The sequence below is a fragment of the Aristolochia californica genome, unplaced genomic scaffold (genome assembly GCF_029961685.1).
Source record: "Aristolochia californica isolate CCGP_79_NKW_82.1479 unplaced genomic scaffold, dmAriCali1.0.hap1 SCAF_14, whole genome shotgun sequence".
NCBI lineage: Eukaryota > Viridiplantae > Streptophyta > Magnoliopsida > Piperales > Aristolochiaceae > Aristolochia > Aristolochia californica.
In genome coordinates this window covers 7,850,828-7,874,592 of record NW_027181815.1, presented here as the reverse complement: position 1 = coordinate 7,874,592, position 23,765 = coordinate 7,850,828, and the positions used below count along the sequence as shown (strand labels likewise).

General features: G+C 38.6%; 2 protein-coding genes across 2 annotated transcripts; one reads left to right on the top strand and one right to left on the bottom strand.

The window, feature by feature from the left end:
- Positions 1-3,205: 3,205 nt before the first annotated feature.
- LOC137949709 (polyadenylate-binding protein 2) lies at positions 3,206-9,277 on the bottom strand. The gene is made up of 7 exons (XM_068795861.1): positions 8,858-9,277; positions 7,138-7,916; positions 6,940-7,017; positions 6,758-6,847; positions 4,781-5,083; positions 3,834-4,064; positions 3,206-3,755 (listed from the first exon to the last, which is right to left on the bottom strand). The coding sequence occupies exons 1-7, from the start codon at positions 9,111-9,113 to the stop codon at positions 3,528-3,530; spliced, it is 1,965 nt and encodes a 654-aa protein (XP_068651962.1). The 5' UTR covers positions 9,114-9,277; the 3' UTR covers positions 3,206-3,527.
- A 9,267-nt stretch (positions 9,278-18,544) lies between these two features.
- Positions 18,545-20,419, top strand: LOC137949348 (transcription factor bHLH95-like). Its single transcript, XM_068795422.1, has 3 exons — positions 18,545-18,892; positions 19,652-20,095; positions 20,324-20,419. Exons 1-3 carry the CDS (start codon positions 18,545-18,547, stop codon positions 20,417-20,419), a joined length of 888 nt encoding a protein of 295 aa, XP_068651523.1.
- The last annotated feature ends 3,346 nt before the right edge of the window (positions 20,420-23,765 follow it).

Below are 23,765 nucleotides of genomic sequence, written 5' to 3'. Positions count from 1 at the left end.
ATCCAACTTGACACATCAGCTTGACCGCTTATGTTATGCCATGTCATCAAGCGCCATTGAATCACCATGTCATCATGGTACGTCAACCCACGCCACATCATGCATTTTTTTCTCACATTTTTTTCTTTTATTATAGGTTTAAGTTATTTTTAATTTAACAAGTATTTTTAAAATATTAATTTTTGGTTTTAAATTATTTTTACAAATTTCATTACCTTTTATTTATTATAATAAATAATATTTTTTATATGAATTATTAAATATATTTTAAAATGTAATTAATATCTTACATTATCGATTTAAGAAAATATAATAATTTAATAAAATATTTTCGTTTTTAAAAGTCTTTTTTGTTGGCACATGTTTTATTACCTTTTTTATATAACACAATATAAATTTTGTATATTAATTAATTAGAAATCATATTTTAACCTATTTAACACCTTTCATTGTTGATTTAAGATATATTTTAATTTAAAATAATTAATAAAATATTATGTTAGTTTCTAAATGTATTTTTTATCGATACGTGCTTCATTACCCTCTATTTATTGTAATAAAATATAATTTTCATATATTAATTATTTAAAAATCTTTTTCTAATGTCATTAAAAACTTCCATTATCAATTTAAGATCTTTTAAAATTTTTAAAATATTTTAGTTTTTAAAAATCTTATTTATCGGTACACATTTTATGCCCTTCCCTTTTAGGCAACGGTGCTAATAGCCTCAAACCAAAACATCTTTGGCAATCATGCATGTAATCTCATGCTCCTAGCATAGCACGCTCGTTCAAAGTTCTATTCATCCTCTCAGCCACACCATGTTGTTGAGGTTTTCCAGGAATAGTCTTCTTCATCTTGATTCTATTATCAGCACAATACCACTTGAAATCATCATTTATGTATTATCCCCTATTATCTGACTGTAGACACTTCACCTTCAAATCTGTCTCATTCTCAACCATTGTTCTCCATCTCTTAAAGGTATCAAAGACATCATATTTATTTTTAAGGAAATAAACTCATACATTTCCGCTTGCATTATCAATAAATGTCACATAATAATTAAAACCACCAAGGAAAGTAACAGTTGAAGACCCTAGCACATATGTGTGAACTAACTTCAATTTTGTTGTATTTTGCTCATTTCCAACCTTAGAGAAGTTAACCCTTCTCTGTTTGTCGAAAATACAACCTTCACACAAACTATTGTTTATAGTTTTCAACCCTTGTAGCTCCCCTTTAGAGTGAAACACTTTCATTCTCTTCTCACTCATGTGACATTTCCTTAATCTAACACTCAAGTGTTAATAGGGCTATCAACCAACAAGAGTAAAACATCTTGTACCTCTTCAGTCACTGCATTTGTAGCATCTCTTTTCTTTTCATATTTTTTTGGTCCTCTGCAGTTCTTATTTATGTGACAAGACTTACCACAATTCCAGCATTCCACATTCCTTCTGAATTTGGATTTACTTCTACCATTCATTGACTTCCCTCTACCATTGCCCTTATTGGAATTCCTCTCGAAGTTCTTGCCCCTAGTATCTATATTTAGGGCAGAATTAGATGTCAACGATTATCAGGAGTTCTTTCTACGAACTTCCTCCGCCAGAACTGTATCCCGGACATCATTAAAGATCAATTTCCTATTGCCTACAGAGTTGCTGACCGCAACCCTCATAGGCTCCCAACAATTTGACAAATACGCCAAAAGAATTAAAACACAATCTCGTCATCAAATTTAATTTGAACAGAGGTTAATTGATTGGCAATTGTGTTAAACTCATTCAAATGCGATGTCACTGATGTATTTTCTGTCATCTTTAAATTGAAGAGTTTTTTCATGAGATGTACCTTATTATTTGTAGAAGGTTTCTCATACATGTTGGACAAAACCTTCATCATCCCCGCTGTGATTTTCTCCAACGCCACGTTGTGAGCAACATTCTTCGACAGTGTTAACCGGACTACTCCCAACACCTGTCTATCGAAGAGATTCCACTCATCATCTTTCATTCCTTATGGTTTCATATCCAGAAGTGGTGTGTGCTGCATCCTCCAAAATACAAAATCTATACCATCGAACTTGTTGATTCCAAGTGTCGATCCTTCTTTGTCAACTGTTGCTCTCAATCACGAACCAAAACTCTGATACCACTTGTTAGGAATTAGACGCCCTAATTCCAAACTTACGAGAGTAATAATAATAATTACGGAAGAAGGAAAAACAAACAACGAAAAATAACAACAAGATTTATACAGGTTTGCCTCAAGGTGAGACTACATCCTGTCTTCCGTCGCTGTAGTAATCCACTATGAAGATGAAATAGTTTACAAGAGAAATCGCACACTTACAGGTGTTTTATCTAACCACTTTCGAGCTACAACTCAAACTCCCCCATGATGATGATGATCAAACCCTAATAACGGCGCCCCAAATATAAAGATAAAATTAGGGCAACTGTGATACAAGAGTAAAATTCTCAAACTGTCCTTAATGAAATAACAATTAATATATCGTGGACCTAGGAAGAGGGCTCCCTGTCCCCCCTTCCAGCCCCCAATACGACCCTATAGTCAAGTTCGATTTACATACCGACTCAGCGTAGGGCGTTAATTAGATTCTACAACTTAACAATGGCAAGTGACATGGTTCCTTGAGGTGGTGACATGGCACTATATAAACGGTCAAAGTTAACATGTTAAGTAAGATTGTACACCTATACAATTAATCCGTCAAAGTTGGGTATATTATATTAAATTTGTTATTTTTGTTATTTTTTTTAAATAGGTACTTTAACAAAATTCCCTGATGATCCGTTGATTATTCCTTGATCACCTTTTACTTGAATCAGCTTATGGGAAGTATCTATTTTTAAGATAAATATAAACAAAAGGCCTAAATAATGGAGGTATAATATGTTCGTTTTCAATTTCCGGAACAAAGATAGCCGTAACAAAAAACAAAGTGGTCATCCATTATTTCTTAGAAAACTAAAGAGATGCAAATAGATGGACCATGAGCAGAATCGGGTAGGTACCCAAGCTAATCGTTGATGTGTACCCACCACCCCCACATCTATGTGGTTTCCACAGTACCACGAAGACATAACGTTGGAACGAACAAAGAACAGAGAGGTTTACGAGAGGCAGACAAACATCAAAACAAGAGCAAAGAAAACCAATATAATTCGTTAGACTCACTAGATAATAATCTAAATCCTGAATGTTCAAATAACACCTTCAAAAAGGTATCTCTACTAGATACTCACAACAAGCCGACGCCCAAAAATTTCCAGCAGCGTAACTGCTGGGTATACGAAATAACCTACCGCCAAAAAACAAATATCTAAAGAAAAAGCAAAATAGTCAACAAAATAAGACTCCCTCAAATGACACACACCACTCTTCCAGCTAATACCCACCAAGCCCAAACAGCTAAATGAATGAAAAAATGGGCTCCCTATCACATCGATATGGCCAAAACAGCATCCAGTCTAAGGGAAGTATCAAGAAACCACTCAGTCGTTCAGGGACAACGAACCAAGCTGGTCAGCAGAGTCGGTGCTTGTGACCTGAGCTAACCGGAGAACGTCCATGGCTTCTGCAACTTTCTTCTTCAGAGCATCAGGAGATTCTATTAGGTGAAGAACTTCCGTTTGGTCCATCTCCAACAGCATTCCAGTAACTTTCCCAGCATGATCTTGCTCTACACGCTCCACCAGAGGAAACAGTTGCTCTCCCAACATCTGAAAATTGCCTCACTGTTAAACACAACTTGAGATCATGTAGAAAAACAAAACCACCATACCCTTGCAGAAACATACCAGTCGTTGATGGTCAGGACTTGCAGAAGCCAGAGCGGAGGCAAGTGCTGTTATTGGAATAGGCCCAGGCCTGGGTGCGTCCATTGGAGCTCCTGGCATTCCAGAAACATCAAGGGGCATTGGCATCATGGGACCCATCATACCCTGAGGAGGCACCATGGATGGATCAACCCCGTTACGAGCATTTTGCATGTATCTGAATCCACCTTGATTTGCATTTCGCTGAACCAACTGATAATTTGGAAATTGTAAAAGACCATCGAGCAGGAATAAAAGAAAAAAAAATGACCATTAACAATTCGGAGGTACAGACAAAAGCCACATCCTTCTCATCAGAAGATAACATAAAAAAAGATGGTTTGCAATAAATGCAACGATAAAGATTATGCAAAAAAAAAAAAAAAAAAAACACAATCTTACAGGCAAACGAGATATTACACCTCCTAATCGACAATTAATAGGAGAAAGTTAAGAGGAACTAACTAGAATAATTTATTTCTTAACTATTTTAACACGCATGATAATAGTACCATCTATGGCTTATTCCAAGAGAAGTTGAACCAACATCCAAGGTAAGTTGTTTTAAGCTTCTTCTGTTTTTTATGAAGGATGTAAAAAAGTTTATTTTTAAGCTTTTTTTTTTTTTGAAATGATGCTGAATTTTATTAAGAGAGGTTTCTTTTTGAGCTTTAAAACACAGAAGAAGAAATTTGACACAATCTGCCATAATTAGAAGACCTACTCCATGGCAAATTAAATAATATCACAATAACACCAAAGATAGCCTGTTGGTCCATCTAGGAAAATAAGAACCATCCAACAAAGTACATTTGCAGAGGAAGAAAAGACTATATACCGGTCAAGTTCAAGGAAACAACAAAAAATAAACATCAACCTTGAGAAGGAAAAGATAAATCTAACAAGAGAACAGAGAAGGGCTAATATACCTGCTGTTGCTGCATCTGCTGAGGGGTTCCACCACGTCTTACACCCATACGCTGTCCAGCTTGTCCTTGCCTCTGGAGATGATACGGCATTATAAAGTTTGGGGGTACACCAGGTCGAATGCCTGGTAGAAGTTGCTGCTGGAAGCCATATCCAGCAGGTTGAGGAGGAATGAGACCAGGTGTCCCTTGACCAAAATACAACTGCTGAGGTGGTAGCCTAGGTGCACCCGGATGGAATCCAGGCAAACTTGAGGGCATAGCAGGAGTCATTGCAGCTGGAGCTCTTATCTGAGCGAAATGAGCCTACACAGTGTAAAATAAAATACATTGTAAGTACTTTTAAGATACCTTGATTAAAGCATCTAGACTGCCTTTGGAACCCCATCTTCTATGGAGGCTCAAAGATGACTTTATTGAAGCATTCTTCGCTTAAAAAAGGAAGTATTGTTTGGCGATACGACATAACTTTTAAAGGTAAATTACTAAAATGCCCTTATTTGTACCCAAAGTTTTATTATGACAAATAACAGATGGCTTAACCAATTTAAAGGCTAGATAATGGTTCCACCAATTTGAAGGATTAGTGGGCCCCACCTTATATGTGTAGACTACATTAGGTAACCCATTTTGGGTAAGATTTGTTTCACAAGGTCCCACATAAACTATATGGGCCCATGTTAAAAGATGAGTTTACTATTACATCTACCATTAATATGGAATTTTGATAAAATCATATGGGCATATTTGTAAAACAAATATTTATTCTCTCTTATTTTCAAAAGAAAAAAATTTCTAAATTTTTTTCTTGTAGCTTCACCAAAGAGGTGACTTTTTCATCTTTGAAAGATAAGCTCTTTCAAAAAAGAAGTTAGCCAAACACACATTTGAGCAATACAAGAAACCCTTTGATTGAAAGGGCTGCTTATGGGTTCCAAAGAGCCATGCCAAATGCAGCCCTACTCTATTCCTACAAAAGTTACAAATAGGGGTGGGCACCGGGTATGGTTTTGCAAGGAACCCAACCTGACCCTAAAACACAGAGATGGGTTTTAGATTTCACCCAGCGGGTCGGGAAGGGGGCAGGGAAAAAAAGGGCGTCGGGTTTCAGGTTGCAGATGGTTTTCCCCAAACTCAACCTGTGCCAAACCTCTGACCCGCAGGGTTTTTATACCCGTAGTGCCTTTTAAAAATATATGACTGAGATATTTTATGATACAATCATATAATTTTTATAAGTTTCTTAGGAGTATAAACTTGTAATAGTATTTTTATGGTGTAGTGAGACTTGTAAAAAAACAAATTATAATATTTACAAGTTTATAAAATTTTTAATGGGCCATTATCTTATGGTTGGATGGGGATGGGGCTAGGATTGATCAATAATGCGGGATCAGGACGGTATTGGGGGGAGGAGGAGGGTTGGGACGAGGTTGAGCCAGGGATGGGGTGGGACAAAGTTGAAGAAAGGGGGAACAGACCGTGAATAGAGTTGGTTTGTTCAGGGTTTTTTGGGCTTCGGGTTTCAGAGTCGGTGTCAAGTTTTGGGAAACCTGTCACCAATCCAACCCGTGCCACCCCTAGTTACAAAGAGAACTCTACTAATCAGGAGTATATCAACTGAAGCCTGAAAAAATATCAAGAAATAAATCTCCAACGCTTTTCTACAATGGCTTAGGCCAATAGCATTGACCCATAAGTTTCTTCTTTTATAGCCATTATGTAAATTATACCAACATGAATAATGAGTTTTTCTCAATTAGAAACGCCACACAATGGTAACAATCACCATTGCACATATGACATGGAATATAAAATTGCATTTATATTTAGTAGGATCTCAACAAATTAAAAAAAAAAAAAAATCTAACAACTACTGCCACATTAACTTTCTAGAAACTTCCAACTTATTTATAAACCTTGACTATATGAGAAAAGAAAATTTCATATTAGCAGGGGACCGAGATCCACATAACATACCTGCAGCCTTGCTTTTCTTTCTTCTTTCCGTTGTGCAACAGCAACATATAAAGGTTTCCTACCAACCATTTTCCCGTTCATTTCATTCACCTGACAACATCCATGAGGTATATGTTAACAAAAGGAATAGGTACAAAATAGCAAGTAAAAGATACATGCAAATGATAGCAAATTTCACTTACAGCTCTGCTAGCTTCCTCTGGAGTAGAAAACGCCACAAAGCCAGAACCTTTACTCTGTCCATTTGGATCAAGCATCACCTGAAAAGAAAACAGAAAAAAAAAGGAAGACAAGAAGAAGAAGACCATTACTAAATTAATACACACCAAAAGGTTTTTGTTTTTTAAAGCATTCAGAATCGGAGATAGCATACTGCATACCTTACAGGAAGTAATATTTCCAAAATCAGAAAACAACTCTTTGAGTTTCTCATCATCAATAGAATCATCAAGATTTTTCAGATATAAATTAGCACCTTGTAATTTGTCTAATCTGCCATTTCTTTCCTGCTCATATTTTACTTTCAGTTCTGCCTCTCTTTCTGATTTCCGCTGAGCCCTACCGACATACCAAACTTTATCATCACTGAAAATGTTTCCATTCAGATTCTCAACTGCAGAAGCTGCATCTTCAGGGTTCTGGTAGTTGACAAATCCAAAGCCTCGCGAGTTTCCATTAGCATCTCGCATAACAACTGCACTTGTAATGGGACCATAACTAGCAAAAATTTTCTTAAGGTCCTCATCAGTAGTTGATTCGGATAGGTTTTTCACATATAGATTAGTAAACTTTGGTGATCCATTTGCACGTTCTCGTTCTTGGCGACGAACAAAAAGGCCAACATAGACTTGTTTGTCATTTATCAACATGCCATTGAGTTGTTTAATGGCATGTTGTGCTGCCTCTTCCTGATCAAACTGCACAAACCCATAACCTTTTGACTGGCCATTGTTATCAGTGGCCACTTTGCAAGATAGAACACTGCCAAAGGCTGCAAAAGTGTCATGCAAGGCCTTGTTATCTATGGATGTGTCCAGGTTCTTGATAAACACATTAGCATACCCACTTTTTCTGATACTAGGATCTCGATGAGAAAACATGATCCTTACTGGTCTACCATTAAGAGGAGTAAAATTCAAAATCTCCATGGCATTAGCAGCTGCAAGTAACAGTTCAGACATGTAAAATAATCAATGATATTGATAAAGAAACCTCTCTTTCCTACTATCCCTAATGAGGAGAGTAGAATTTCCTGATTTAAAGGGAAACACTGAACAAGCAAGTCATCAGAAGTAGAGGATAATTCTAATTCACAGTCACCAAAAAAAATTGCACTATTGACACATAAGCATGAGAGACCAAAAGTTTCATCACATGGTATATTTCAAAACCAATAAAGAAAGGTACATCAAGTATTTACCTGTTAAGCAATCAGCAAAGCATGCAAAGAGAAAGTTTATGAAGACACGGTAAACTTTTGAGACTTAGTGGAAACTAGGGAATTAGCACAGTACAAAGACATTTATCACTTAAGGCTGCAAATATATTCCTGAGTACACATCGTGTAAGCAACTGCCGGAGTAACTGCCAACAATAAGACAATACTCTGACAACAAGAAAAAATAATTCCTTCAAATTAAATGAAAAACAAAACAGATGAATGAAAATGTCAGTATTCTTACTACTACTGCACTGAAAAACTCCATATAGGCCTGAAAACATTCAACTAGAAAAGAAAAACAAACTACTGATATAATGACCAAACGTACAGGACAAACATGAATAGGTACACTGCATTGTCAATTGAGGACCAAAAGAATCCGGTAGTGGAATTGGTGAATGCATAATAGATCGTTAAAAAACAGAAATCGCTAAAACAGTCGCACGAATACCATCTGAATCGTTAACACAGTGACACAGAGATGTAAAAAAATTAATCCTAGCGTCAAAATTTAACGAGACATCTATAACATCCAACTCGACACTTAAACCTGAAAAGTAAACAATGCACATGCAGAGCAGAGGCAACACCAAAACCCTAACCCTAACAGTTACTCCATACATTAGACACAGAAGCAGGTTTTGTCTCCTCGGTCTTACCGTCCTGCGGGTTGTTATAGTTGACATAAGCGTATCCGAGAGAGACTCTTCTGATCTGATCCCGGCAAACCCTAATGGAAACGACGGGAGCAACCTGGCTGAAGAGATCATAAAGCTGCGCCTCCGTAACCGAAGCGTCGAGATCTCCAACATAAAGAGAAGGATTGTTAAACCCCGCCTGCGGCTGAGACTGCGCTTGCTGCGACGGCTGTTGTTGTTGGATCGGCTGAGGCGGAGGAGATGGAGGAGTAGCCATTATCGATCAACAGAAACCAGATAAAATAAAACAGAGGAAAAAAAGATAGAGAATGCGAATCCAAAGGGGTAGACGGACGTAGAGAGTCGATATTTTTTATTTTATTTTATAAACTTTTTCTTAATTTTTAGGTTTTGCAGAGGACGGGGGGAAGGAGAGAAGGAAGAGAGAAGGAGTCTCTTGAAAGAGACTGTAACGCCACGGCAACTGCTTAAAAAAAGCAGGGTTGGCACGAGGGGATGCGGAGGTGGCGACAGGGGAAGCGAATGCGCGGGTGAAAGTACACGTGCGGGTTGCTCTTTTGAATGGCGACGCGTCTCGGTCTTGCTCGGTTCTCTAACGACCAGGACGAGTTGGAAAAGAATTCCAAACGAAGCAACGAGCAATAGCCGTAGGTTTGACTGAATTGGATATAAAAAAGGGAGTTGGTACTAGGTACAGTTTGTACTGTTTTTCTTTTTAAAAAATACTAGATTGTACTCGATCCAACCAGGCTATTCATATCATAATTTTCTCATTTAAGAAGACCATAGAAAGATAAGTGCATTAAAGGAACTTAAGGCAAAGTAGGTCAACTGGTTCAACTAATATGCTACACATAGAAAGCCAGGAAATGAGAAAAATGAATTTCACAAATCATAATTATTCAAAAATAATAGTATAGTTCTAGCTACTACTTGTAGTTTTCTTATCTTTTCATAAGATGATAAGGCTTACATGTAATCTATAAAGAAAAAACTCTTCATATATTCAATTCAATTGATACACTCTTTGATTTACATATTTATAACAACAAAAGAGAATCCATCGATTATAGGATTATTTCCTATAATCTCTCGAACGATAAATCAAAATCCTCTGATTTACCAGGAGAGGATAAATCGGAATACAACTCTTGCTATTAGTCCCCCTCAAGTTGGTGTATATAGATCTCCGATATCCAACTTGCCAAGTGAGTTGTAAAAATTCTTCTTGTATACTGCTTTTGTAAGTATGTCTGCCAATTGGTCTTCATATTTAACAAATGACAATTGAATTATCTGAGCCTCAAGGTTTTGCTTGATAAAGTGTTGATCTACTTCCACGTGTTTAGTCCGGTAATGCTGAACCTGATTATGCAAAATAGCAATAGTTGCCTTGTTATTATAGAATAAATTCATTTCATGGCTTGGGGCAAAGCCGATTTCGGTTAATAGTCTTCGAAGTCTGAGAAGCTCACAAAGACCCTTAATCATCCCATGAAAATCGGCTTTAACACTTGATAATGCTACCACCTTTTGCTTCTTACTTCTCCATCTAACTAGGTTCCCTCCAACAAAAATAAAATAGCCTGAGGTAGATCTTCTATCTGAAATATTCCCTGCCTAATCAGTATTTGTATAACCTTCAACCCTTGGGTGGTTATTTCTTGAGAACGTAAGTCCTTTTGTAGGGGAGGACTTTAAGTACTGAAGACTTTGATTCACAAATTCATATGATCTTCACTTGGACAGTGCATGAATTGGCTTACTACACTTATTGCATAGGCGATGTCACGTGGTGTATGGGAGAGATACATAAGTCTCCCAACTAATGTCTGGTACCTTCCTTTATCTGTTGACACTTGGTTTGGGTATTCTCCTAGCTTATGATTTTGGATTAATGGGGTATCTACAGACTTACACTCCAGTTGTCCAACTTCAGATAATAAATCTAGGATATATTTTCGTTGTGAATGGAATATCCCTTGCTTAGATCTAGTAACTTCAATTTACATAAAATATTTGAGTCCTCCTAGATTTTTCATCTCAATTTTTGTTGCCAGTTGCTCTTGAAGTCTTGTTATTTTTTCTGTGTCATCTTCTATAACGATCTTATCGTCTACATAAACTATTAAAGTTGTTATCTTACCCCGTTGATGCTTTAAGAATAGCGAATGATCTGAATTTATTTTGTCAAAAACCATATTTCCTCATTGTCAAACTCAATCACCCAAACTAGCTATAGGAGATTGCTTCAAGCCATACAACGTTCGTTGTAGCTTGCACAACACTCTTGGTTTCAAATTTGCCATATATCCCAAATGAACATCTATGTAGATTTCTTCTTTAAGATCTCTACGGAGAAAAGTATTTTAGCATCAAGTTGGTGTAATGGCCAATCAAGGGTAGCTGCAAGAGATAACAACACCCTCACCGTACTTAATTTGGCCACTAGTGAGAATGTCTCTTGATTATCTACGCCATATGTTTGTGTGTATCATTTTGCTACTAGCCTTGCCTTGTACCGTTCAAGTGATCCATTAGATTGGTCGACGAAAGTCTATTTCACGCAAGAGGCCCTGGAGATTATTGTAGAAACTTTCAAGAGAACCACCAAATTATTTGAGATGTGTCACATGTCTTTGGAGATCATACACTTGAGAGGTGTCATTGCCATCAAAATATGTAGTAGTAATAGCATCCCAAACCATCTTGGTTGTCAAAAATCGAATGAAATTGCTGATGAGGGAAGAATCCAAAGAGTTAATCAACCATCATTTAACAATAGCATTGTCTGTGCGCCATCGTCGAAACGTAGGATCCGTCTGAGGAGGTCGAGGGAAATTGCTATTCAAATACCCCAGTTTGTCTTTGCCTAAGATATACATCTCAACAACCTGGGACCATAGTGCATAGTTGGTGCCATCCAACTTGATTTTAATTAGTGTAGCAATATCGATGGTCTGGGTTAGAGCTGAAGCTTTGCTCAAAGCTTCAGTCATTCTCGTGGTCAACTCTACTAGAGTAGAGAAGGATGGAGATTCATTAGACTAGAAGTCTGCATCGGCCATGGACAAAGACACGAGTCCTATTTGAGTAGAGTCTTAATCTGAGGCAAGTCCGATTGGGTCCAGTCTAGTCATGGCCACAGTTGTTTCCTAAGTTAGGAAATTAAATCACGCGGCCATCGTCCCCGCGACATTGGATTTTGAACAGTGTGGAACAAAGGTCTCGAAAATGGAGGAGGCTTCGATGAGGCCTCAATGTCAGGACAGGAGGTCTTGATGGACCGTTCGTCGCTAAAGACCACCGGCGGCAGAGCGAGCCTCTCGGAAGAGTGGATCGAAGCACCGACAGAGAGTGAGCCTCACGGAAGACCGGAACGGAGCACTAGCAAAGATCAAACCTCTCGGATTGAGGTTTCTCGCTTGGTCTATAGAAGCACCAGTAGTGGCACTGCACGTGGGTTTGCCGAAAAAGATTTCAGACTGCTTCGCCTTCTACAACTGTGGTGCAGGAAGACGTGGATTTCAGTTCACTCGTCTCCCAGTTCCCTGTGTCATTGCCGAACGGGAATTCTTCTCCCGCAGTCATCGTAAGAAGACGAGGGTTTTAAACCGCTCGCCTCCTAGTTCCTTGCATCGTCACTGAATGGGAATTTTCCTCCGACAGTAGTCGTCGAACTGGTTAATCCAACTCTGATACCATGTAAATAAAAACTCTTTGTATATTCAATTCAATGAATACACTCTTCGATTTACATATTTATACAACAAAAGAGAATCCATAGATTACAAGATTCTTTCTTATAATTTTCAGACGATAAATCAGAGGAAATCTTCCTCTGATTTCTCTCAGACTATAAATCTGAATCCTCTGATTTATCAGGATACAACTCTTGCTAACATATTTTTATTATCTTTTTACAGGTTGCGAATGAAGTCACTTCCTCTATTACAGAGGTTAACAAATAAAGTCATTAGGCACAATCTCATAATTTTGTAATTGTTCTAATTACACAAAAGTTTCCAATACAAGTTGGTTCTTGCTTTACCAATGAGTCACTCATTCACATTGAAGTGGGTTCAAGTCACAAGCTCACTTATACCTAACATAAAGTGCTTGCCTCTTCCAAGTTATGAACGTTTTGGTCACTAAGCATGCTATAGTGACAAAATAATGTTTCATTACTAAAATGACTAAGGAGAAAAAAATAGCGAATATATTCTCTTTTTCTCGTTAAAACCTCTATTGAAAAATGGAGCATTTCATCAATAATAAGATATTCTTGTGGAAGTAGTTTTATTTTTATCTAGAAAGAAGGAGAGGATCACAAATGGCCTTGACGATCAACAACGAAGGTTGTTTGGTTTTAATTTGGTAGGGTACATTTTCTTGAACCCTAACAATATCAACTATCCAAGTTGCCATTTGAGACAAGGCATAATGAAGATGTTTCTTGGACAAAAACCCTAAGTGTGACCAAAACTTTCGGTCATTAGTGGAGGCTAAACTTAGTCATTCAATGTGAAATTTGATCAGAGTTACTTCAACACTTTGTTCACATCTCTTGGAGGTTTCTATTCAATTTAGGATTGGACGTTACATTTGATTTGTTTAATTTTATTCCCCTTCTTGTTTAAAGTTCATTATTGAATTCAAAGGGATCTATAAATCATACACTATTTCATCTCATGGCATCGAACAACACCATACCAAACATGAACACTGCAACCCTTCTTTGAGTACCTCCAACAACACCATAACAAACATGAATATTGTAGACCTTATTTTAGTACCAACTTAGGAGTTACAAGCTCATGCACCACATCCATGATATAGGGGTTGTTCCACACAAAATGGTCACTTATTCAGTCACAGTGAGAAGGGGACACCCATTCCAATGACCAAAGTCAATCCACAGTATGAGGACCGAGATGTTGTTGAGTTTCAAATTTAATAATGGATTAAAGCCACAATTTCCAAAGACTAATCTGAAATTATTCAAATTTAAAAAAAAAACCCTCCAGACAAAGAAATAAGGAATCAAAAGTGTCAAGAAATGTTTTACTAATGTGACACAATTGTGTGACAAACTAGTTGTCATGGTGAATTTTTTTTCCAATAAAGAAAACGTTATGTACTTAATTAATGGGATAAATGATGTATACTCAATTGTAACAAGAAGTAAGGCATTTTAATGACTTGGGGCTATCATACGTCTTTGGAAACTCCATTTTGGTGACATTATTGGTGCACCCCTTTTTGTCTATGTAGCATATGAATTCACCTATGACGTTTGTGTCAGTTGTGTCGCCTATGCCATGTTCGCCTACATATCACCTGACTTCCAACGTGTCATTGGCTTAACCTACCGCTACAAGAGGCACCAAAATAGAGAAAGTAGGGAATGTCATGGCAACAGATCGTGAGGCTGAGTGAGACGGTTCATTGCCAAAACCAATTCCTCCATTAGAGTTCAATGCCAAATTTATGAGTACACTAGCCATACTATTGTCACTTACTATAACCATTACAAGCATACATGTGAAAGTTCATCTCCTGGGGGCATTGCACAAATGTTAAACATGGCCATCTAATCACCGAACTCAACAATTTCTTACATCCTCTCATGTTTTCTTGAAGGGTGTGTTACCCAACGACATACTAGCTGGGGCCATAAAATTAGGCAACGTTGCCATGTAGAAGGAACTAGAAGTTTAAGAAGTGTGTATCCCAACCTACTAGTATGTTGCATCCAACATTATTTTCCTTTCTATGTTGATTTTCCTTTATACGAGTCATAATGCAAGTCTTGAAGTGTGGCATCATAGATTAGGACATTGCTAAGTTTAAACTATGCATTTGCTTTCTCAAAAAAATTTGATTATTATGAATAAAGACAAGGTTCCTTCTCTATATCATTCGCTTTAACTTGGTTAACATTCTAAGTTTCAATTTTCTATTATCAATATGATTGTTGCACGCCCTTTAGAGCTCATTCACACAAATGTTTATTCACACAAATGTTTGTAGATCATCGCCCACTACCTCATTTGGTTAAATACATTTTTATGGATAACTTTACATGTTATTCATGAATGTATTTCATGCATCACAAGTCTAAGGTATTCAATTTTTCCCAACAATTTTGTGTGATATTTCTAAAAAAATTTTGCAATATAATTTTCATTAAACAAAGTGATGCTTGTGTTGAATATGTTCTAATCAATTTAACACTTACTTGGTTGGCAATGGAATTTTCTATCAAACATTATGTGCTTATACTCGTGAGCAAAATAGTGTTATTAAGAAAAAAATATTATTTATGATGTTCTTTACTTGGTTGCATAGATTCTTATAGTCTATAGCATTTCACAAAGTTGTCCTTTGAGGGCTTGTACAAAAACATATGCCCAATTATCATACTCAACACAAATGGATTTCCCACACCCACTTTGGGCAACAAGTTGCCCTTTGAGGGCTTGTACAAAACAAAATGCCCAATTATCATCGTTTATGAAGTTTCATTTGTATTGCCTTTCACACATTGATTCCTCTTTACGAGAAAGGGTACAAATGTTTTAATCCATAGTTTTGTAAATTATTTATATCTTGGCATGTTACATTTGATGAATTTTTGTATAATCTCCTTAGATAGTTTGTAGGACACCTTGCCCAGTTCATGTGCACCTTCATAACTGATTTAGCATGTCTCTATTCTGGCACTACCCACAACGAGTTTGCTTAACAATTCATTTCCCGGTTCACAAACCAAAGACACACCTACCCATTTCCATATGCAACTCCTTTCTCATAGTCCCTAGCTACTACTAGTGCACATGTCCCCAATAAAGCCGAGCCAAGTACACCCTCTTTAACCCCTTGAAATTCCCTATTTGTCTTCTCATCCTATTGAACTAGTTCAGAATCCCACTATAACTTTACTTGTTTTACTTTGCTTAGTGTAAGACTTTTTATTATGAGAGTCATTCCATATTTACTCTTAACATCTACATACCCTAATCTATCCATTTTAAAGACTTGGGACATTGTACCTCAACCTACTTAGTCCATTATTGTTGATTATGAGTGGGTATGTAAAGATAAATATAATTTTGCTGGTGAGACGTGCACAAGCTAAGCCAAGGAAGATGAGGCATATTGAAGTATACAAGGAAGACATGCAAGAGCCGAGCCATGTGATATGCTGGAAGAATTACATTGACATGGAGTTGGTTGAGTTGTATTGATGTAACCAACTAAAATGTGTAACATATGTGCCCTAGTGGCACCTTATAATTGGTGGGAACATTTAAACAACCCTAAATATGGTAAGAGATGTCCTTTTTGTAGTTTTTTCAGTGTGATATAGGGCTTTGTATTTTGCTTAGTGTCAAACCTTGTTAGCTCATCACAAGTTTAACTCCCTTCATCCCGATTTCTTCTTTAAGGGTTGGTATAGGTCGGATCGGGGTTGGGTTTTCCAAAATCTGACTCTAACTCTGAAATGTCAAACCCGACCAGCATCCTCGCAACCCGTCCGTCCCCATAAACCTGACCCATGCCTACCCTGTCTCCATAAACCTTACTTAAACCAACCCATCTCTGCTCCATCCTCGTAAATCAACCCCATCCAATATCGTCCCAACCCCATGGGTAGGGTTTGGGGAAAACCAGTCTCCAACCCCAAATCAAATGGTTTTTTTTTTTCTGCCTCATCCCTACCAGGGTGAAACCCCAAACCCAACGTGGGGTTTTCGAGCCAGGTTCTAGTGAAACCCCAAACCCAACGTGGGGTTTTCGAGCCAGGTTCTAGTGAAACCTATTGCTTTTCTCAGCGTCACGAACCGGTCGAACGGATTCCACTCAAAACCAGATTTATTTATGCGAGAAAAAGTATTGGTTTCAAATTTGAATCGTTTGATGGCAGAAGATCGCATTACCCCAAACCGAAACATAACCGATGTTACACAACTGTCACGTTTCTTTTGGCTTTAACTGAGACTTATGCAAAAAAGGTGGCGGTCTGGGTGAGTCGGATGAACAAGGCGATTATGGACCGACTCGCATCAACTCGTTATCCTTCCACTGCCGACAGATGGAGGTTATCGCTGCTCTGTGAAACCAGCCTCACGCTGTGCCCTCCGATCTAATAACAGAGTCACCCAAACTTTAGTCAGGGAAACACGGTTTAACTGCGCGGCTTGGAATGGGCGAGTCGCATTGTTCAAGCCAACCCAAACCCTGTCCGCCCAACCAACCATCCGCACCACCTCATAGCCCCCACTTGGGTTATAAGTTCAAGTGACTGAACTCGGCGACGTCATCCACGGAGAGCTACAATATAAAGGACAATTATATTATTATCTTTGTCCATGTGGGATTATTGGGTATCGCTTCACATTTCAAAAAATCAAACCGCACGTGAGTTGTCAGGACCGAAGCTTTATACGAACATTGACTTCCACTTTGGGCAATCTCTGCATCTTTAATTCTAACTTCCATTTCGATCTGGAGCCTCTTTGGACAAGAACACCAAACCTGTAAGAACCAAGCGATTTACGAAAGGTAGTAGGCTTCAAGTTGGAGAGATGAAAACCATAATAACAGAGAGTGAGTCTGCCATGAAAAAGGAATCTGCAGAGAGAAAATTATTACAGAGAGGAGAGTTACACTCATCATCACCCCTAACAGTAACAACACACAGGTGGGTGAAACGGAAAGAGAAGAGGGATTGAAAGCGGCCGTGGGGCCTTGCGATGATGATTAGGAAGGGAGGCCTTTTGGCAGCTGGGAGAGTCGGGTATGGCGTGGGAATGACGACTGAGGGGGGAAGGGGGAAAGCAGAAATAAAGCAGAAAAGCTTCTCCTTCTCTGCTCTAAGAATCCAAAACCGAAACCGAAACTGAAAACGAATAATTTAAAAAATAGTGGAATTGTCGTTTGGAGGAGGCTATCATATCGATGAACAGAAATTGCATGGACAAGACGGCCACTGCTGCAGTTTGAGTGCCAGATTTCTTGATAAAATAACGGCCAAATCATATTCCCTTCTCTCCTTCCCAAACTCTCTTTCTTTTCTCCCCATTACTTCCGTTTTGCCAAACCCATCCACTCCACTCCACCCTTGCCATTTTTTTTTATATTTTCTTCCCAACCAGATCGCAACCGTTTTTGAATTCATGTCTTTAAGTAGCAGAAATAAGAACCAGACATATGATCTTGAATTTTCTTGATGTTTCACTTTCATATAATTCCTTCGAACTTTTTAATTTGATATTCGATTTCATATTCATAAGAAAAAAAAAATTGAAATTGCTTTATCTTCTTCACACACACCCCAAAGAAGAAAACATCCAAGGCCGGAAGCCCGCCATTGAAGCAAGCCAGCAACAGTGAGTGGCACGTAACGTAAATAGGGGAACAAGGAGAAGAAAGTTACGGCGTTGGGCTTTGGTGGGTCCTAGGTCCCACAAATCTATGTAGTACGCGCGTTGGTATCCGTTTTTGTTTCGACGCCAATAACGGCATTGGCTTATGATTGTATTTTGGGTCTTTTCCCGCAGGCGAATCGTCTCCACACCTAAATTTCGCCACCTTTTTAAACGTCTCCCCGAAGCCTCTTTCTCTCTCTCTCTCTCTCTCTCTCTCGCCTCTCTTCGCTCCATGCCACCGCCCGCCATAGCCATGTCTGAACAAGGTGTCCTTCGCCATGGCAGCAACCCACCCTGGGAAACGGCCTCCTGGGCGTTTTCTAATTCCGACAACTCCCCTGGAGGCAGTGACCAGAAATTTACCAAAAAAGTACCGCCTGGTTCAAGGTCCGGCAGCCCCGTGGAGACCACCCCGGCCGCTCCCAAGCGGTCGCTGAATGGGATGCCCAAGAATGGGAAGGCCGATGAGTTGAACACGGAGAACAAAGGGAGTACTGAATCTGATCATGAGATGCATATATGGACGGAAAGAGAGAGAAGGAAGAAGATGAGAAACATGTTCTCTAGCCTTCATGCCCTGCTCCCTCAGCTGCCTGCCAAGGTTAGTCATAAATACCATCATATCACATCGATGGGAGAGAACTCATGTACATACCTTTCTCTTTCTCCCTTTTTCTCCTGAACTAAGTTTGATCAGTTTTTCTTTTTAATTATTTTCTCATGAAAGTGATGAAGTTTAATTTACTTAATTTTGTGTTCTCCAAAATATGTAGAACTCTCGATCTTCAATCTAATTCTAAAAGGCTTTTCAAATGATGCACGTTTTTATATCCTTTCTCCTCTTCTTCTTCTTCATCTTCTTCTTCTTTCTGCTCATTCTTTTGGGTAGCGGAAACAGATATCTGTTCGCCTTATTTCTGACTAAAACACAGGCGTTCTTAACTTTTATTTAACTCGTTTTTTACGAGAACCATGCAGAGGATCATTGTCAATAGATTCCTTTTACTTAATGAATGATTAATGACTTGCTCAATTTCTATATTTAGTTTCCAAGCGAAAACTTCTCAATCTGAGCAACCATGTTTGCTTCTCGAGAACTTGCGTTTATTGAAGATGGAAGTTTTGGAAGGGGATTTACTGGGTACTGCTTCTATCGAAAAACTGTCACCAATCAGTTAGGAGTTGGAACTTGGAAATAATATGAATTAATTCGGAATCCACGCTGCGAACTTATCGTTTGATTAGCACTTAGAACTTCGGCACTACTCTTATATAAAATAAAATCCAGCATTCCACTCTACATGGTTTCCAACGCCAGATGTTCTGTGTTTCAATTCATATTTTCTGGATAATTTTGCAGGCTGACAAGTCGACCATTGTTGACGAAGCAGTGAACTACATCAAAACTCTTCAACATTCCCTTCAGAAACTGCAAAAACAAAGGCTCGAGATGATTCAAGGGGCAACTATGGACTTCGAGCCTGCAATGGTGATCCCACAAACCGCCCCTTACGAGTCAAGGGAATCATATCTAGCGGATAAAGGATCGTCCAAGAACTGGGCCATGGTGAACTCAGCCCCCGCCGTCTCCATTCCTCGCCTTCCCCATTGCTTCCAGACGTGGTCTTCTCCTAATGTGATCTTGAGTGTAACTGGAGATGATGCACATATCAGTGTCTGTGCTTCCAGGAAACCGGGGCTTTTGGTCACCATCTTCTACATTCTGGAGAAGCATAGGCTGCAAGTGATAACTGCTCACATCTCGTCGGACTATTTCAGATGCATGTATATGATCCATGCTCGTGTAAGTGCGATGGGTTCTCCCATCAATTCTTCCCTCAAGTGAGTTTATTAAGAAAAAACGCTGCAGTATCTGGCTTCCATAAATTTAATTGCCAAGGTAGGATGAGCGACATAGTTGGTCCAAATTATCTGCTTCAAAGTGCAGGAATATATGAAATAATAAAGAGTGGTAAAAACATTTCATTAACCCTTTAGATCATACTCAAATTCGATCTTCAATTTTGAGCAGGCAAACGGAGTTTCTGATCACTTGCTCGAGGCAGCATCGGTGGAAGAAATCTTCAAGTTAGCCGTCGGGGAGATCATTCTCTGGCTTTCTTCTTGAAGCAGTTGCATCACTCTGAACAGGTACTGGTAAACCAAAAAAAAAAAAGGATTAGAATGAGCTCGCGTCTGTATAAGCTTTATAAGAGAAAGACGAATTTGTCACCATTTATAATGGGTTAGAGCCGCCGTCTTTCAACGCTGGATGAAATATGAGTTCAATCTTCGAAGGGACTGTTCTACAGGTGACTGTGAGGATCCAAGAATCTACAAAGTTACCCTGGCGATTGGGATTTCCTTCTCTCTTCAGATATGAATTTTGTTATGAGAAAATATAGGAATATCAGTTACTATTTATTACTTGCATGTACAGTACTCTTCGTGCAGAGTGTATTTATATTATGTTTGCGAGTTCATTAATGGATCAAATACAGTGAATGTGTTGGTAACGCTCCCCTCTCTTCTGCTCTAAGTTTCAGCACTTCTTTAAATGATTTCAAGGCATCCATTAGTCCTTGGTAAGCCTGATATAGAATAGTGGAGCATGGAAAATCAAGTTCATGTATCTTGTGAAAGCTGACTGTTTTATATTGGAATGTTTATAGAATAGAAGATGCAGGGTTCAACATCAAGTGGATCTTGCTAGTTTGTGTGAAAGGGGAAGGGATTTAGGCTTTAGGATTTAAGAGTTTAGTATGAAAGAGGGCAGAGATAGAAGAGAGAAGTAACGCATCAGGTAATCTCGAAGAGTAGAGTTTGCTGCCATGTCTTCATGTCTATGTTGACTGAGAGAGCTCAAAGAGTCTTTATTACTATTACGGTCATAGTTTGAAATGATATATAGGAAGATGGTGATAGAGATAAAGATAACAGCTATTAGAATTTGAGATCGTCTCAAACTCTAACTCTGAAGCATTGTAAACTCTATTGTAATAGAGATAAAGATAAGAGCTGATAGAATTGTAGATGTTGAGCACGTAAGAGGTTTAATTGGGAATAATGGTTTGAGTCTCTTTAGAAGCCATCAATACAAAATCAATCGGGGTTTCTAGATTTTTTTTATTGTCGCACGTGTGAGAGTCACTTGTGCAACAATCTTTTTCTTCCTGAACTCTCTTTAATCAAAACGTCGAATTAAACTAAAGGTCATATGAAAAACAGGAAGAAGAAGAGAGAAGAGAAAACTCTGGCACCGACAGGGATAGCCGTAGCGGTGGGACGGCCCGAGGTGGTGCAACTCTGTCGACAGTGGCTTTCAGAGAGTACCTCGGTGGCAGTGGGGCGATGGCGACACGACTCTGTTGATGGTGGCAACAACATAGCTCTGTTGATGGCTCTCGGTGGCAGTGGCTAGACAATTATAGGTGGCGACGACAAGAGCGTCGGTGGTGATGGCTTAGGGAAGATCGAAGTAGAAGAGGAAGAAGGGGTTCTGGGTTGCGGGCCGAGTAGGACAACGAAAAAAAATCATAGATGCAATTCTTCCCAAGGTGAGTGAACAGGAATAGAGACAGGCTGCAGCGACGGGCATGAGAGAGCCTTGATCGGGTCTTCAGCTAAGGGAAGTGGGATTGCCGATGAAGAGCTCTAATACCATATAGAAGAAGAAGAGGAATGAATGAATAATTTCTTGATGATTTTCATTGAACAGGTATGCAATATTCATAAGATTACAACAACTATTGTAACTTAATCTACAACATGATAGAGATAATCGTGATCCAACAACCGTGACTCAAGCTCTCACCGATCCAAAATGGTGTCAGACTATGTCCGATGAGTACGATGCTCTTGTTCAAAATGGGACATGAGAACTTGTTCCCTCAGATACCATGCAGAATCTGGTTAATGGATTTTTCGTACTAAATATCTCTTTGGGGGCTCTATTGACAAATACAAGGCTCGTTTAGTTTCCAAAGGGTTTCACCAGCCCCCTAGGGTTGATTATCATGAATCCTTTAGTCTTGTTGTCAACCCTACAACTATTCACATTGTTCTTAACCTTGCAGTAAGTTGTGGTTGGTCGCTTTGACAACTTGATGTCAATAATGCTTTTCTCTAAGGTACTCTATTTGATGATGTCTTTATGGCACAACCATTGGGCTTCATTGATCATGATCATTCCCAACATATTTGCAAATTTCGCAAGGCCATCTACGATCTCTAGCAAGCTCCTCATGCTGGGTACCATGAGTTGCTCCAATATCTCATCACCTCTGACTTTACCATCTCTCATGTAGACTCCTCTCTATTTATCTCTCACGAAGGTATTGTTGTGTTATATATTTTAGTCTATGTGGATGACATTATTATTAAAAAAATAATGGTCAAGCTATGACAATGTTCATCCACCTTGCTCGGAGATTTTCACTTAAGGATCTTGGCTCCTTGACTTACTTTCTCAAAATTGAAGTTGTTTTTCATTCTCAAGGTTTACTTCTGTCTCAAGCCCTATGTATCTTTAATCTACTTGCTCGCACACACATAACAAATGCAAAACATGTATTTACACCTCTTTTGGCACGACACTCTTTGATGTATTTGAATATCATATTGTAGTTGGTAGTCCGGAATATTTGTCACTTACTCGTCTTGACATTGTTTATGTGGTGAATAAGTTATCCCAATTTATGCATTGACCTACTACTGGCCACTAGGATGTTGTCAACAGTTGTTGAGCAATCTTTGTGGGACTTTGGATCATGGTATCATAATACATCAATAATTTTTTTTAAGTCTCCATGCATTCTCTGATACTGATTGGGCAGGAAACAATGATGATTTCACTTCCATTGGTTTCTATCTTATTTACCTAGGTTGCAATCTTATCTCTTGGAGGGGAAATATCAACTATGGCTCAATCTTCTATTGAGGTGGAATATCGACCTGTTGCAACCACTGCTACTGAGATCCGTTGGATATACTCTTCTTACACAGAACTTGGTGTTCTTCCGCCACAATAGGTGTTTTATTGTGAAAATATCGATGCGATGAATTTGTGCTCCAATCCAGTCTTTCACTCGCTCATGAAACATGTAACTTTGGATTACCACTTCATTAGAGAATAAGTTCAGAGTGATGCTCTTCGGGTTACTCATATCTCTCCCTTTTTGTGTGATTAAAAAGGATTGAATTTCTTAGTAGTTCACAGATGGTAGCGAAGGGCTCTCCTACCATTTGTTTGAAAGATTCGTAGGATACCAGAATAGGATCCTCCCGTGAACCTGGATTCAGATGCCCCATTGAAAAACCATGGGGGAGCCTTAAAGTGTTAAAATTTACTCTGATATTTCTTCTCTTAAGGAGAAATCATGTAAATATTCTGTAAATCCGGTGATTGGGTAATCCCGTTAATCACTCATAATTCTTCCATGTATATTCTGTAAAACGGCTATTTAAGCCGATGA

Excerpts from the sequence above, each read along its gene's own strand:
- LOC137949348 (XM_068795422.1), top strand. The coding sequence starts at position 18,545 with ATGTCTGAACAAGGTGTCCTTCGCCATGGCAGCAACCCACCCTGGGAA. Across the intron at positions 18,893-19,651 it reads TCCCTCAGCTGCCTGCCAAG|GCTGACAAGTCGACCATTGT; the intron begins GTTAGTCATAAA and ends ATAATTTTGCAG. Across the intron at positions 20,096-20,323 it reads TGTATATGATCCATGCTCGT|GCAAACGGAGTTTCTGATCA; the intron begins GTAAGTGCGATG and ends AATTTTGAGCAG.
- LOC137949709 (XM_068795861.1), bottom strand. The coding sequence starts at position 9,113 with ATGGCTACTCCTCCATCTCCTCCGCCTCAGCCGATCCAACAACAACAG. Across the intron at positions 7,018-7,137 it reads GAAATATTACTTCCTGTAAG|GTGATGCTTGATCCAAATGG; the intron begins GTATGCAGTATG and ends TTTTCTTTTCAG. Across the intron at positions 5,084-6,757 it reads AAAGAAAAGCAAGGCTGCAG|GCTCATTTCGCTCAGATAAG; the intron begins GTATGTTATGTG and ends TACACTGTGTAG.